Source organism: Pecten maximus, chromosome 1, assembly GCF_902652985.1.
Source record: "Pecten maximus chromosome 1, xPecMax1.1, whole genome shotgun sequence".
NCBI classification, from domain to species: domain Eukaryota; kingdom Metazoa; phylum Mollusca; class Bivalvia; order Pectinida; family Pectinidae; genus Pecten; species Pecten maximus.
Genome location: NC_047015.1, coordinates 5,370,424 through 5,385,406, shown reverse-complemented (window position 1 = coordinate 5,385,406; position 14,983 = coordinate 5,370,424). Strand labels below are relative to the sequence as shown.

General features: G+C 34.6%; 2 protein-coding genes across 2 annotated transcripts in view; one reads left to right on the top strand and one right to left on the bottom strand.

Moving 5' to 3' along the window:
* LOC117323050 (UBX domain-containing protein 8-like) overlaps nucleotides 1-4,294 on the bottom strand; it is a 64,368-nt gene extending 60,074 nt beyond the window's left edge. Inside the window, exons 1-2 of the mRNA XM_033878053.1 lie at nucleotides 3,965-4,294; nucleotides 100-237 (exon numbers count right to left, since the gene is read on the bottom strand). Of these exons, the coding sequence (XP_033733944.1) occupies nucleotides 100-237; nucleotides 3,965-4,028 (202 nt within the window). The 5' untranslated portion in view covers nucleotides 4,029-4,294. The remainder of the gene's footprint in view (nucleotides 1-99; nucleotides 238-3,964) is intronic.
* A 98-nt stretch (nucleotides 4,295-4,392) lies between these two features.
* LOC117323044 (S-adenosylmethionine synthase-like) lies at nucleotides 4,393-14,977 on the top strand. Its single transcript, XM_033878040.1, has 7 exons — nucleotides 4,393-4,583; nucleotides 9,508-9,708; nucleotides 10,664-10,776; nucleotides 11,139-11,282; nucleotides 12,646-12,864; nucleotides 13,124-13,306; nucleotides 13,566-14,977. Exons 1-7 carry the CDS (start codon nucleotides 4,448-4,450, stop codon nucleotides 13,806-13,808), a joined length of 1,239 nt encoding a protein of 412 aa, XP_033733931.1. The 5' UTR covers nucleotides 4,393-4,447; the 3' UTR covers nucleotides 13,809-14,977.
* The last annotated feature ends 6 nt before the right edge of the window (nucleotides 14,978-14,983 follow it).

Here is a 14,983-nt window from a genome sequence, read left to right as displayed (position 1 = left end):
ATACAAAATATAAGAATGAAGATGAAAAACGATAATATACAAAATAAAACAATGAAGAAGAAAAAAGATAATATACAAAATATAACAATGAAGACTTACCAGGGGCATGTACAGCTTGAGATGATATCCATCTCTTGAGCAAAGCTGATATTCTTGACCAAAGACATTGGATAAAAAATGTCAGGACTCCTAATGCAAAAAGGCTTTTGATCATGGTCTTGAAAAATGCGGCAGGATCTGAAGGGAAAAAAATACTTGCATCAATACATTTTCTACTATCTATAATTATTACTAAGTTAATAAATATCTGCTTATTAAAATGTGTGGTGTGAAGTAGTCTTCTCAAAAATATTTGTCTCTATTTGTCACTGTGATCAGCAGCTGTAATTAGAAATCTACTGTACCTCATTACATGGGGCGGTTATGATTTACACTTGAAAATAGTCTGATTAAATAAAACAGTAATAAATAAATCAATGAAATATGTATAGACTGGTTTAGAACTATTTGTTTCTTGACCAGCATTTGAAATCTGATTCTTTTAAAGCTGATAAAAGAGGTATAGTATAACAATATTTTTTCTGCAAGCCCCGTGGTATCAGCCCGAGTCTTCTTAAAGTTAAATAACAATTACGAAATGGGAAAATGCATGATCTATTTCAGCAAAATCAAATTGTTAGTTTCAATGACTTATTATCGTAATGCATAAGAAACTGACTGGGTTTTGCACTGGATACCATGGTTGATTTAATTTCATTGATGTTAGCACCAACTTTATTAATGGAATCTATGGTTGATTTAATGTCATTGGTGTTAGTACCAACTTTATTAATGGAATCTATGGTTGATTAAATTTCATTGATGTTAGTACAAACTTTATATTTATGGAATCTATATAATTGCCATTAATTATGCATGTGCAAAATTGTTTAAATGAAAATCGAATTCCCAATAATATGTATTAGAAATAATGCCCTCTTTTCATTCTAATTATGCATTTCCTTTATTTTCTCCTAATATTGAGACTAGCAGAAATAAAGAAATGTGACACACACATGGACAGACACGCACGTACTATTATGATAATAGCATGCGTAGCATACCATTGAGTACTATAACACAACGCACTGATATAGTTGGTACTTATACTTCCCTGCAGCACATATATTAATGGATCAGTTATTGTCATTACAAAAGAGAAAACAAGAGGCCCATGGGCCTAAGTGGTCACCTGCGTTCTTAGATATATACAAGAGGTCCAATGGACCTGTATAAATCACCTGATTCTACAATAACTTTGAAGATAATCTAGGTAATTTCTGCAGATACTGTGCTGATGACCACTTTATTCAAATATCAGAGTAAGCTAGGTTTCTTCATGTGAATAATTTTTCTAGTCCTTCATTCCAGCATACTACAATGTATTTGCCTAATACCAGGCCTCAGAGTCTCTAGGATATCAAGAAATCATTGTTTAAAGATGTAAGCGTATTTGAACCGTTATCTTGAATGTAGATAAAGGTCCTTCATTTGAAAGGACTTTGTAGCCCTTCATTCAAGCATGCTACAGGCCAAATATCAAGGCCCTATGCCCCTTGGATTGTGAAGATTTCATGGTATTTTACCGCTGTGACATTAAATGAAGGTTAAGGTCATTCATTTGAAGTAACTGATTGACTAAAACTTGACCCTACTGATGACAGCACAGGGAAGACTCATTTCTCTGTAATGTTTGATTAATCACCTTTTTTTAGCGTGCGCGGTCAATGAAGGACAAAGTTTGCCACAGAGAATTCTAGCAGAGTCCAAAAAGGACAGAATCTCCATCATGCCTGTCCATCCATTTCAGTTTTTGTGTTTTTTAAAAAAAAATTTCAATCATCAATATTACTGGTAGCAGACAACAAAAACACCGAAACGAAAGTAAGTCATCCGCAGAATCTGTTTCCGTAACTATGGAATAATTGATCTCCAATCCATCTACGTCTACATCTACATGTACGTTTACGTTCAGAGTTACGATGCTTTGTGAAACACAACTTACGAATCATAAATAAAGTCGTAAGTCGATTTACGTCAACATCTACGTTTACACTTACGAGCAGATTTACGACCTTTAGTGAAACTGGGTCCTGGTACTTATCTCCAGTTATACAGATGTTGCTTTGTCCATCTCCTGACTATACTCTTAATGCTGTTGAAATGAATGTTTCTATACTCCTATCACCAGTTACATCTTTTGTTTTGTTTATCATCTCCTAACTTACATATTGTATATATGTTGCTGATATTGATGTTTCTTTGTGCATACTTATGAGCCGTAAGGCTTCAAGTTGAATTACCTATTGAACTATTGAAATAACTTGTTCACATGCCAATTTTTATCATTTCGCCATGGAGAATGAAATCCCAATAGGCACAGTATAAACAGGGGGAGTTACATGTAATTTGATGTCATCTCGCTACATCATTTCCAATCCTTCTATGTACATTCGTGTATTGTTACACAGAAGGTAATAATTTGCTGAGTCACTCTGTGTACTTAAGACTAAGTTTGATAAATACATGTTGTGCAACATTAGCAATAATATCTACATTATACAAACAGACAGATAGACAAAAGTATAAGTAATAATTATCTTTCATACTTTTCCTCAAATTCAAAATTATAATACCTGAAATACATATTAATTGTAAGATATAAAATGAAAGTATTCACTTAATCCAAAGTGTGATTTTTCTTTTGTTCAAAACAATAAATATAGTTTGAATTACAAAGACGCTATGTCATTTATAATTATTATAATCATAATACCTTTTGATATACTTTTGTCTCATTTTTCTATTTCAAAATATTTTATTGTCAACACAACAAGTATAATAACAAGGTATTTTTTACATATAATATCATCAAGATGTGTTTTTGGCAAAAGGGATTGGACAACAGGCTCAGCCTATATCAGTCTTTTCCTAAAGATTTCCATTTTAATGAACAAACGAGTATTATAAAATCAGTATGTAGTAGGAAAATACTAGAAGTTAATAATTGATATATATAAACAAAGAAAACACATTATCACTCACTTTCATACTTCTATGCATTCATGATGTATTTTTAATTGATAGACCTTTTATATAAACATATGTGTATATAGACATAATTATTTCTTATAATTTTGAAAGCATTTCCTTTTTTAAGATAAGAACTAATGTTGGAGAGTATGATTGTATTTCACTCAGTTGGCAAGTCACTGACACTATATAATAGAACTTGAAGATTGACATATTCTAGAAGGTTATAAACTGTTATGATGTGATGTCGAAGATTTACATATTCTAGAAGGTTATAAACTGTTATGATGTGATGTCGAATATTCAAGTAAAGTGGACATTAGAAGAAGAAATGAATTGCATTTTCAATATTAGCACCACATGAACAAGAACCATCATCAACCAAATGATCCATACATTCATAATTTAAATTACTAGCTTTAATTGTTTCGTAATTGACATTGAGGGGGAAAACTGTTGTTATAATTGTTAGTTCTAGTATTAGGTACATTGAAGTATCTTTCATTTTTAAAATTATAATAATTATTTGTATTTATGAATGGTTGGATGATATTATAGAGGTATTGCAGGTGTATACTTATTAATGATTTACACATCTAGAGTGTAATTTGTCTAATTTCTATGCATGAACTTGTCTTCAGTTCCATTATTTTGACAACATTCACATATTCTGTGCCTCTATCAATGTTATGATAGTGGTCCTTTTCAATTATTAACTGGTGTGATATGACAATGAAATAGGCCCTATATTGAGGTATTGGATTAAGTATAGATCTATTGCCATAGCTGTGTCAAGAAAGACAACCCACTGTTTCTACAACGTTCTCCCGAGACCCGATTAATGAAAAAACATATCAAAGATGAAATCTCGAAATTTGTCTACTTTCCTGACCTGTTTGAAAATATATCAAGCATCCAACCGTTGACATGACAATAAGCATCTTCCCATAAGCCATATCGAGTAGGTTCTCGGTTCTACTAAGTGACAATGACCGTCTGTCAAAACGTCAAAATCGTCTGCTAACCAGTGGCACAATATTGTAATTAAGGTTTGTATATTGTTACCAATATTGTTTCTTTTACTAAAGTTTACAATTTTTGACGTTACTATTTTAACAGTTTTGCCGATTAAATATTGTAATTCTCAATTTTTCAAATAACCATGATTAAATATGCTTTGATCGGATGTTGTTTCTTCCGGAAGTCGATGATTTCTATGTACACTGAACTCTCTAGAAGGAGAAGGTACAGAAAATAAAATCCAATGAAAATCCGAGTTCGGTGTCATGTGCTCTGAAAAAGCACATATAAGCCGATGGGTCTATGAAAACGTCCTCTTTTCCACTAGATAGCAAGCGAAGTAGGGGAACAGAACATGTCAACTACAACAACGAACGGCCTTAATGGCGGCCATTATAAAGAATACAACCATCATTATGCTGAAGAATGTAGCCAAGATGACATTGGCACCTTCCTTTTTACATCAGAATCTGTGGGAGAGGGACATCCAGGTATATTCACGATTTATTTTTTGTTATGCAGTATCCATACAACAATAACCCGAAACACAGCCGACAAACACGTGTTTTGATATGTTTACATGTTTTATATAGAATCGATTGCGTCACTAAATTGCCTATTATAGCTTATATAGAATAAGATCATTATCTGCGTAAAGTTTTGCTATCTATTGAAGAGAATAGATCTATTATATTTAGATTGACTTGTATATATACTTATTTATCCAATTTGTTATGCTTTTCCGAGCGAAAGGAACACGTTTCGTTGAAATTTTGTATGGCAGCGTCCAACTAATTACATATTAATAATCTTTTTATGAAATGTGAATGGTTTTACAATAAGGGGTTTTCATTTGTAGTATAATTTGATACGATGAACCAGTGATGAAATCTATCTCTGAAGCATGCATTGTCACATTACCTTATTTTGTTTCCGCCTGCAGAACCTATTGGTCCTCTATAGGCAGCCTAGAACGAATATTCATACCCTGCCTACACTGCTCTCCGGCAGGGTATGAAGTCCCTCCCATTGCCGATAGTGTAGCAAGCCCCGATGTGATTCACATCGGGCAGTATTTAGCTGTGGTTACATGTAAATTGATGATTCTGGTATCTATTATCAATATTCAAGCCACAAACCTGAACATTACGTCAACTGTTTGACAATAAATAGTAAAATCCAAAACGAGCAAGACACACAGAGATATCAGTTCAAACAAACTGCCTTCTTTGATACAAGTGTAAAGGTCAATTTCCTTATAAGGAAATCAAAATAAATTGACGCTAATGAGATTTCCCGCGAGATTTCAACAGAAAAACAGATTCGGAGTTATATACCTCGGTGAGGAAGGTCAATTCATTCTGAAATTATTTAATTACGCAAAGTAAGATTCGCTTTCTTCACAAGAGTTACAAAACAGTTGTTAAATATCTCTGATTATGTATTTATTTATCGTAGTAGCTTCATCCATATATGGATCACAGGTTCCATATTTGGGTTAGAATCCTCACGAGAGTTCTTCGAGAAGTATCATAGCGGATCACAGAGACAACTGATACTCCGAGCAGTATGATATCAGAATATGCGAATTAAAGATTTCTAGGTTAGACGGTTGGCTAATCCATTGCAAAATTGTATTAGAAATGTTTAATTATATGAATTATTACTCCAAAGTTAAACGATATCCGCTATTTGTAGCATTTTCGAGGTTAACTGTTTTGCTACATTACGAGCAATGGGAGGGAATCGTAGCTCTGACGACGACCATCTGTCAGAAATTGTCCGTCCGTCGTCCAGAGCTACGTTATCGCAGCTATAGGCAGCCCAGAATTGTCAATAAACGCTGGGTAACAATTTGTCGTCCTTCCAGTCTCTGGTCCATAGCTGGCTGTGTGATCAAACCTGAGTAGATGGTTTTCCCGTGGCTTGTCAAGTCAGTTTTTGACCGAATTCGTTGAGAGTCTGTTTTTGAAGTGATTTGTTGAGCTGGTTAATGGTTAATGTGTGGTCACCACAGATCTTTGATTTTACTTCTTTAATAACTTCATCGCAAAATTCTTCCATAACTTCCAGATGATTGTTTAGAATTGAAATTCAATTTGTAGGCCTGAACATAATTGCCAGCATTTCCTGATTTTGGGGATGACCAATCGGTTTGAATTTGTTATGTTCATGTTATCTTTATTTTGTCATCTAGTTTTCCATTAAATCGCAAACCATTGGTATATATGGTAGGCCTACATTGCATGGAAAAAAAATGAAAATGCATGGTACAGTATAGAATTTTAATCATTAATACAATATATCAGATAGGCCTTCCATAGCAACTCTTTTTCGCATTGTCTCTTCAAAATTGCAAAAAATTATCTGTTCTCTGGAACATAAAAAGTTCATGGATATATTATGGTCATGTTCATTCATCCAGTCCATTTAACCTCATTGTTATGGTTGAAAAACTACTGGTGTTGTGCTTACTCGGTGATTTAACAGCATTTGTTTCTTTATGTATAGCTGCCATTCAGTCATATCTAAGCTGGTTATATAATCATTAAAGTGTTGATATAACATGTACCTGTGTGTGTACTGTGTAGTGTTTAGTGACATTTCATAGCCACAAATCCTTGAAAGCTTGGAAATTGGTATTGTAGGGAATATATAATTGAATCTGGGAAATTAACCACTTCTTAGTAAATGGTGTCGCAAATAATTTGGTTCTGGAAAAAAGATAATATTAAAAAAATATTCACTTGGTCAGTTAATGTTGTAAAAATGTAATAAATTGACTGGATTTCAATAAGCTTAAAGCCTGTCAAAAAGCCTCCTTCTCAGACATCTGTTTTTCATCATACCTTTTTTAGTAGCTCAATCAAGAAGCCTGTTGTGAAATTAACTTGAGTCACATTTGAAAACTATATAAAACCTACTTTAATCTTTTCTAGCATCAAATACGGCTAAAATTTTAACGGTTAAGCACAAAATGGTTGTTTTGATCGATGTATCTGTCAATTGTCAGCATTGCGTCTGTTTTAGCTTGTTAATGGCTGAAGTCATATCTATATGTATATATGTACGAATGATCAAATACCATTCCACTATTCAAATTTTTTGTAAATTGCTTCAAATCGCTACTAAGTCAAAAAGTCCTGAATGGATTTGAACCAAATTTGGTCAGAAAGATCCTGGGAGGAAGGGGAAAAGGTGACTCTGACCCCCCTGACAATAGGGGCGGAGCCCAAAAGGGGAAATATTGGTAAGGCCTTTAAGAAGCTACTTGTGATAAAGTACTGAGTAGATTTTAACTGAATTTGGTTAGAAACATCCTTGGGAAATGGGAACAGATTTCGCGTTAATGGTGACTAGGGCCAGATGGGCCCGGACCCAAAAGAAATTGTCTTTTTAATAGCTACTTGTATTTTTGAAACCATTAATATCCCCATTCCATGACCATATATAGCATCGCTGGGCACCAAGAAATAAACACAATCCCGCTGTAAATATAGGCCCTGTGGCCTTTCCTACCCCTAGGGACTTGGTTCCTTTAACCACAGTCATATAAACCATCCCTGGGTTCTTTTCACACACTTAGGGAGTCTGGACTTCCAGTAACTGAAGATCCACATGTACAGGCCATAACCATATACATGTACATCGTTGTTTGACATCAACAAATACAGCTATCAAAGAATTTAACATGAATATTTTTTTGATATTTGGTCAAATCCAACCAGGTGAGCGATACAGGCCCTCTGGGACTCTTGTTTAACTTTTGTTATCAAATATTTACAATCTTTTTTAAAGGCTCTCTGTCTCCAGATGGTGGCATTTGATGTGAAAATTCAAATTTGTTCTGTTGCCACTATATTTAAAAGACACTTAATTCAAACATATCACTTGTGTTTCGCCTGCATTGCGAAAATCGGAGTGTTTCCACACCATGATTTGAAATTAGGTTAACCTTTCACAATTTCTCCATCAGACATGCTTGATTTTCATAAAGTTGTTTCCCCAAAAGAATTCTTACAGATATACATGTATTAAAATTATCTGTAAATTAGATAAGAAAAACATGTTCATATGATTTTTATTGAGCGTTTATTTTAGAATAATCTGATCTTCATATGATGAAAACATATTCAAAACAAAAATGGAAGGGACAAAAATCTGGTCAACTTCAGTATCACCAGTGTTTTGCAATAGTGTTGTTGTCAAGGACAACTGAATACAAAACACAAGGTATAATATGCCCACAATTTTAACGACAAGTTAAGTATGCAATTATGTTTGTGCAAGAAGGTAAAGACATACAAGCTCTAGCTTGAACAGGTGTACACTAAACCGATTATAGTCACCCAAAAGTTTGGAATGAGCTGACACCAACACATCAGTCAGCTCAACACTTTTATTCGAAAATGGTATTGTCACAAGAGAAATATTTTGACATAAGATTTTCCGGGGTATCTTGGACACATATAATCAACCTGTTTTAGTGATGAGATAATGGTGTGACTGGTTACCAACATCAGCTAATCAATCAGTGCAGTGTACTATAAGACATGAAGATGATATTCACTTTCAATGTGACATGTATTATCTCACAAAGACCATATAAAGCATATAGTGGTACTAAAACATATTTTCCAGTAGCAGTCAATACTTTTGATGTCTGTGTGCATGGTTCCTAGTAGGTATCCCTTGATTCTTACCTCACAATTCAATTATTTATTAAGCCTAGAATTAATGGGGTTTTTTCACAAATGATAACAAACAAATGGTTAACAAAAATTTGGAAGACAGCTGTGTTTTTTGTCTGCTTTCTCTTCAACTGACAGAAAGCCAACATGCTTTCATACCATTGGTTTTAAAGAATTCGATGGATCAACTAGATCTCTGGTCTGTCATCCAAGATAACATGATATTGTCGTATCAGGGATTATTTTTGGTTTCCAAACAGATTGTTCATTTTCAAGAAAAAGAACTATCTGTAATATAATTTATGAGTCATTTATGGAAATTTAAAGGATTTTTCTGAATCATGTGGGTCATTTAGAAAAAAAATTGTAGGCCAATGCATGGCCCCCTCCAAAATGATCCCTGCATGGTATTTATCTCACAGTTGTGATTGGTTGAGCGAGCTCATAGTAAAAGTTTCAGCCAATCAAATGTATCGTCTTTACAGCTCTCGGCTTTCGCAGAAACTGGATGTTTATTCTAATATATGCAGAAACAAATCAAATCGAAATCAGGAAATAATGAATGACAATGGTTTTATCCAAGTCTGACTTACATAATGGAGTCAATTCCCATAAGATGAAGACTCAGCCAATTTCATAAGGATGCACTGTAATATACATATATATATATATATTACTTGGAAATAAATTTATTGCAAACTTTGAACATTTTATCTCTTTTCAGACAAGATTTGTGACCAAGTAAGTGATGCTGTGTTGGATGCTCACCTTACACAAGATCCAAATGCAAAAGTAGCCTGCGAGTCAGTAGCCAAAACTGGCATGATCCTGTTGGCTGGAGAAATCACTTCCACAGCCAATGTTGACTATCAGAAGGTCGTCAGAGAAACAATCAAACAAATAGGATATGATGATTCATCAAAAGGTGCTTGCATTGATTTTCTTTCTGATGTGTCACTAAAATCATTTATTGCAAAAATTTGTTTCGCAGTATATAGAAGTAATTAAAGTTATGAATGGATTCTATTCTAATTTGGTCAGAAGGATCCTTGGGGAAGGGGAACAGATTATTTGGTGCAAATTAGAGGAAAAAAATACTACAAACCATAGTTGGAAGATGCAGCAATAAAGTTAGAAAAATAATTGTAATGTAACTTAAATATTATTTTGCCATGCTTACTGAAATATCCATGTGTTTGATATTTACACTTAGAAAAAAGAAAAATTGAAAGTAGACTCCAGTTGATCGAATATTTTCAAAATTTGTATTATAAAACGGAAGATTTTACGGAAAGTACAAAGATTCCCGGGTGAACCGATATGTCAGAATCGTATTGCGTTACATATCTTTTTCTATCATGATCTAGATACTGATATTATATACTGTGCACCACTAAAAATCATACAAAAGATATTTTTAGCTTAAAATGATGAAGACGAGAGACCTTTCCATCAGTGCTACATATTCTTGGCTGTGACTTTTGACCTATTTTTGGAAGACTTTGTCTTGGCCAAAGTATGTTAGCCTTATGAAATAGGGCTGTCATATTTCACTGCATGTTCCCTGTGACAAGACTTTTCCATTGATAATACATTTGCAGACCTGCTGACCTTGGCCATGACCTTTGAACTACCTTTTTAAGACACTAATTCACAGATATAATCCTGTTTTGGGGTATTGCATTAAAACCCACACTTAAAAATGTTAATCTCTGTAATATTTAAGAAGGTATCAATGAGAATGATTTTCATAAAACAAAGATATTCTATATTATGATGTCATAGATAAGATGTTATATTCTCTATGTTATGTCATAGATAGATTTTCTATTCTCTATATGATTTATACTTCAATGCGATTCCTTTTGATGGACTTTCAGGTTTCGACTATAAAACATGTAATGTTCTGGTAGCACTGGAACAACAGAGCCCTGATATTGCACAGGGTGTCCACGAAAACAGGGATGAGGACGACATTGGTGCTGGTGACCAGGTAAGGCCTTCTGTACTTAATCTTGTCTGAGCTCATTGCCCTAAATTACAACATCGTCATTGGCACTTCATACTTGGGGCTTAGGTTTACCTAGGTCCTGTGTGTTACTTCACATTTAGTGTGGACTGTAATTCGCTGCATTGTCTTGTTACAAGTAAACCGTCCGTAGATTTGATGGGACAGTACATATTAACCACACATCAATATGTCTGTTAAAAACAGAGTTACGGACCTCTCTGATTGGAGGGTTAAGATGTAAGGCTAACGGTTGTTGTTTTTTACCCTTGATTATTATTGATACCCAATATTGGCTGATTGTAGGGTTAGCAGATGCTGTATAACTTTTGTTTTGTATTTTGTAGGGACTAATGTTTGGATATGCTACTGATGAAACTGATGAATGTATGCCACTGACTGTGGTATTATCACATCAGCTTAATGCTAAAATTGCCCAACTGAGAAGGGATGGAACACTTTCATGGGCAAGACCCGACTCAAAAACACAGGTATTTTGAAAATATTTGAAGTTTTATAAGTTTATCTCTATATATAAGTGATAAGTTGTTAATCTCGGCAATACTTATATAGCAACAAGATATGTTCTTTTATCTCCACTTTACCACATCAATAAAAAAATTTTGAAAATGTTCAACTTTTCATAGAGTTCAACTTTTTAGCTCACCTGGTCCGAAAAGACCAAGGTGAGCTTATGCCATACCCCGATGTCCGACCGTCAACAAGTGATCTCTTATTCATAACTGCTGATTGGAATTAAACAAAATTGGACTGGTAGCAATTGTTAGGGGGAGGGATTCAAAATTGTACAAATGGTGGGACTGACCCTCCAGGGGCCAGAGGGGCAGGGCTTGAAGGGGTCAATTCGGCTAAATTGATATTAACAACTTCTCTGTAACTAAGCAATGTATGATATTTATACTTCAGTGGTAACATCCCTAGGTGGCTGGGATTCAAATTTATACAAATGATGGCACTAATCCGTATTTTTGAAACTGTTGAGATTCCCACCCCATAATCGTTTATAGCATTGCTTGGCACCAAGAGATAACAATCCTGATGTTAAAAAAGGCCCTTGGGTCTTTCCCCAACCCTAAAGATTTGTAATTAGTTTCTTTGTGGTATCTTGGAAATGTTGAGATCCTGACCCCATAACCATATACAGCGTTGCTGGTCATAAAGAAATAAACACAATGCTGATTTAAATATAAGACCAGAGGTCTTTACCCACCCCAAGGGACTAAGTTTCTTTAAAAACATGTCGTAAAAACAATCCCTTGGGTCTTTTTACACCCCTACAGTGTCTGGACTTCATATCTTGATTTTATTCTTTGAAACAGTTGAGATACCTTCCCCATAACCATAGCAGGTAAAAACCAAGTTAGTGATAAAGGCCCTCTGGGCCTTTTGTTGAAATACAATTTTCAGATATTTATCAATATGGCTCAACAATAGTGTATTTTGACATGCCATCAGAACTCTAAACTAAGATTGCCTTCAGTGAATAACAAATATACATTAATGTTACACAAAGTGTTCAAGGCATACATCAAAACATGCATCAGGGAAAACTGTGGTTGTGTCTGTTAAACATCCACAAAAGTTAATCCTGCATGTAAGGTCTATATAAAAGCATTGTATCTTCTATACATGCAAGATACTCTATTTCATATTAGTTTTTAGAGAAACTAAACTAGCCTTGTTACACTGCTTGATGGGCGATGGATCTGGGGCTCAAACTCTTGACATTTCTCGGTCAGATTGAACATTAAAAACAATATGATCTTGGTGACATTGGTTTTCCAGATTAAATAGTTCAACATTTTCCAACATGTGTAATTTACTTTCGTTTAGGTGACTGTGGAGTACAGGTATGTTAAAGGAGCCTGTATACCTATAAGAGTGCATACCGTGGTTATTTCCCTTCAACATGACGAGTTTGTCACGACTGAAGAGTTGAGAAAGCAGATAATGGAGAAGGTTGTAAATGTAGTAATTCCTGAGAAATACAGAGACAGCAAAACAGTGTTCCACATTCAGCCTTCTGGGAAATTCATTATTGGAGGACCACAGGTAATCCATTATTTCTGAACTGGAATTGTTGTATAAGTATTAATTACATCATAAATGTCTTGATAACCTTCTAGATGAAGTCCTCCATACTGTATGTTTTTGGCAATAAGCCCATTCCCAGTGATAATATTGTAGTTCAGTATCAATGGTACTAGATTGAACTGGCCTGCAATAAGACTGCCCCTATTTTGTGTTGGCCCCCCTGAGCTGTTCACAGGATCAATACAATAGTTTTTAATTTTACATTGATCATGTGTAGGGAGATGCCGGTCTGACAGGTAGAAAAATTATAGTGGATACTTATGGTGGATGGGGAGCCCATGGAGGTGGTGCCTTCTCAGGAAAAGACTTCTCCAAGGTAGACAGGTCTGCAGCCTATGCTAGCCGTTGGGTAGCCAAGTCCCTCGTAAAGGCTGGTCTTTGTAAGAGAGTCTTAGTTCAGGTAAGTTGACACTACGTGCTTTCTGTGATAATTCTGTAAACTGCAGTATATTTTCCCTAAAGAGATTTGCAATGATGAATAATTAACATCCAGAAATCAGCAGCTAGACTTTTATGTAACTCGATTCCTCTTGTGATTACAACTCAAACAGTCATACATAATGATAATCAGATATCATAAACAGTAGTACGCTGTCATGTGATGTCCACGAACATCTTCTAGTTTGAACATGCATTGACAATGAATTGTTTTTGTGTAGGTATCCTATGCCATTGGAATTGCCAAGCCATTATCCATCACTGTGTTCAGTTACGGTACATCTACACTATCTGAAGCCCAGCTTCTCCAAGTGGTGCATGACAATTTTGACTTGCGTCCAGGACACATTGTAAAGGAACTAAATCTAAGAGCACCTATTTACCAGAAAACAGCTTGCTATGGACATTTTGGTCGTCCAGAATTCAGCTGGGAAGTGCCGAAAAAATTGAAATGGCAAAAGTGAAACACTCTTGAAACATTTTGTGTGAATGAAAGGAAAATGTAACCCTTAACCAGAGAATAGACAGAAAGCAACTATACATGATTTAGACGTTGCTCAAATCCACTTTACTCTGTGTGTGTGTGTGTGTGTGTGTGTATGCCTTTGCATGTGAGGGTGTGTGTCGGTGTGTGATCCTGTTTTTCTTTTATATAAGAACAACCATGGGGAAGGCCACAGTAGTTAAAAGGCTAGTCTGACCCAGTTTGATTCCGAAGTTTATGACCATATATGGAACAAGCTTGACCCTCTTGACTCAAATCTGCATAATCCTAAAACTATTGTAGTTTTGAGGTCAATTGTAGAGGTTGATGTGACCTGAAATCTTTCATCCTTCAAAATATGTACTTTGTATAAAGTCACCAACCACCAGAACTGAAGGATGAATTATTTTTTTTTGTAGTTATTTGAGCTTATTTGTGTCAAACTCGGCTCAGATTTCGCCCTTTAATTATTGCAAATGTGTTTTTTCTTCTCGATTTTTATATACACATTTGTCTCGTGTTTATAAAAATTTTAACGGAAAAGAGCACTATTTATAAACACTCGGGCAAAAATCCCCAGTAGAAAATATCCATTATATTAATTATTTATATTTGAATGCTATATATTGATGATTAGAAAGGAATGAGATCACATTTTATCTTTTGATTGGATGGTGTATGCTTGTAATTTCTTTTTAATGTAACTTTTTATTGTTGTTATTTGTTTGATTTCATTTTTATCAATGTCCATGACTTGTCAGATATTTTATGGATTTCTGCCATTTTCTTCTGCAAGTAAAGGTTAATCACTCCATTTTATGTGACCATGCTTTGTGATGTATGGTTTTATACACTTGTACATTGTAGTGGTATATACTGTCTACTGTGCAATTTAAGGAAATTTTCCTTTATTGGCATCAATCTTGCCTAACAGGGTAGAACTCTTATAAAACACGTTGTAACAGGTAATCAGACGTATCAAAAGTCATGACATCTTCATCTTCACATCCTAAGAATTTTAAAATGCTATGATGACATTATCCTATGATTGTTATGTAATTCTATATACAGAGATTTAATAGAACACCAATTTACACTGTAGATGTCGAGTGTATATGAGGGAACAACTTAATAAATTGTTGAAATATACTGACA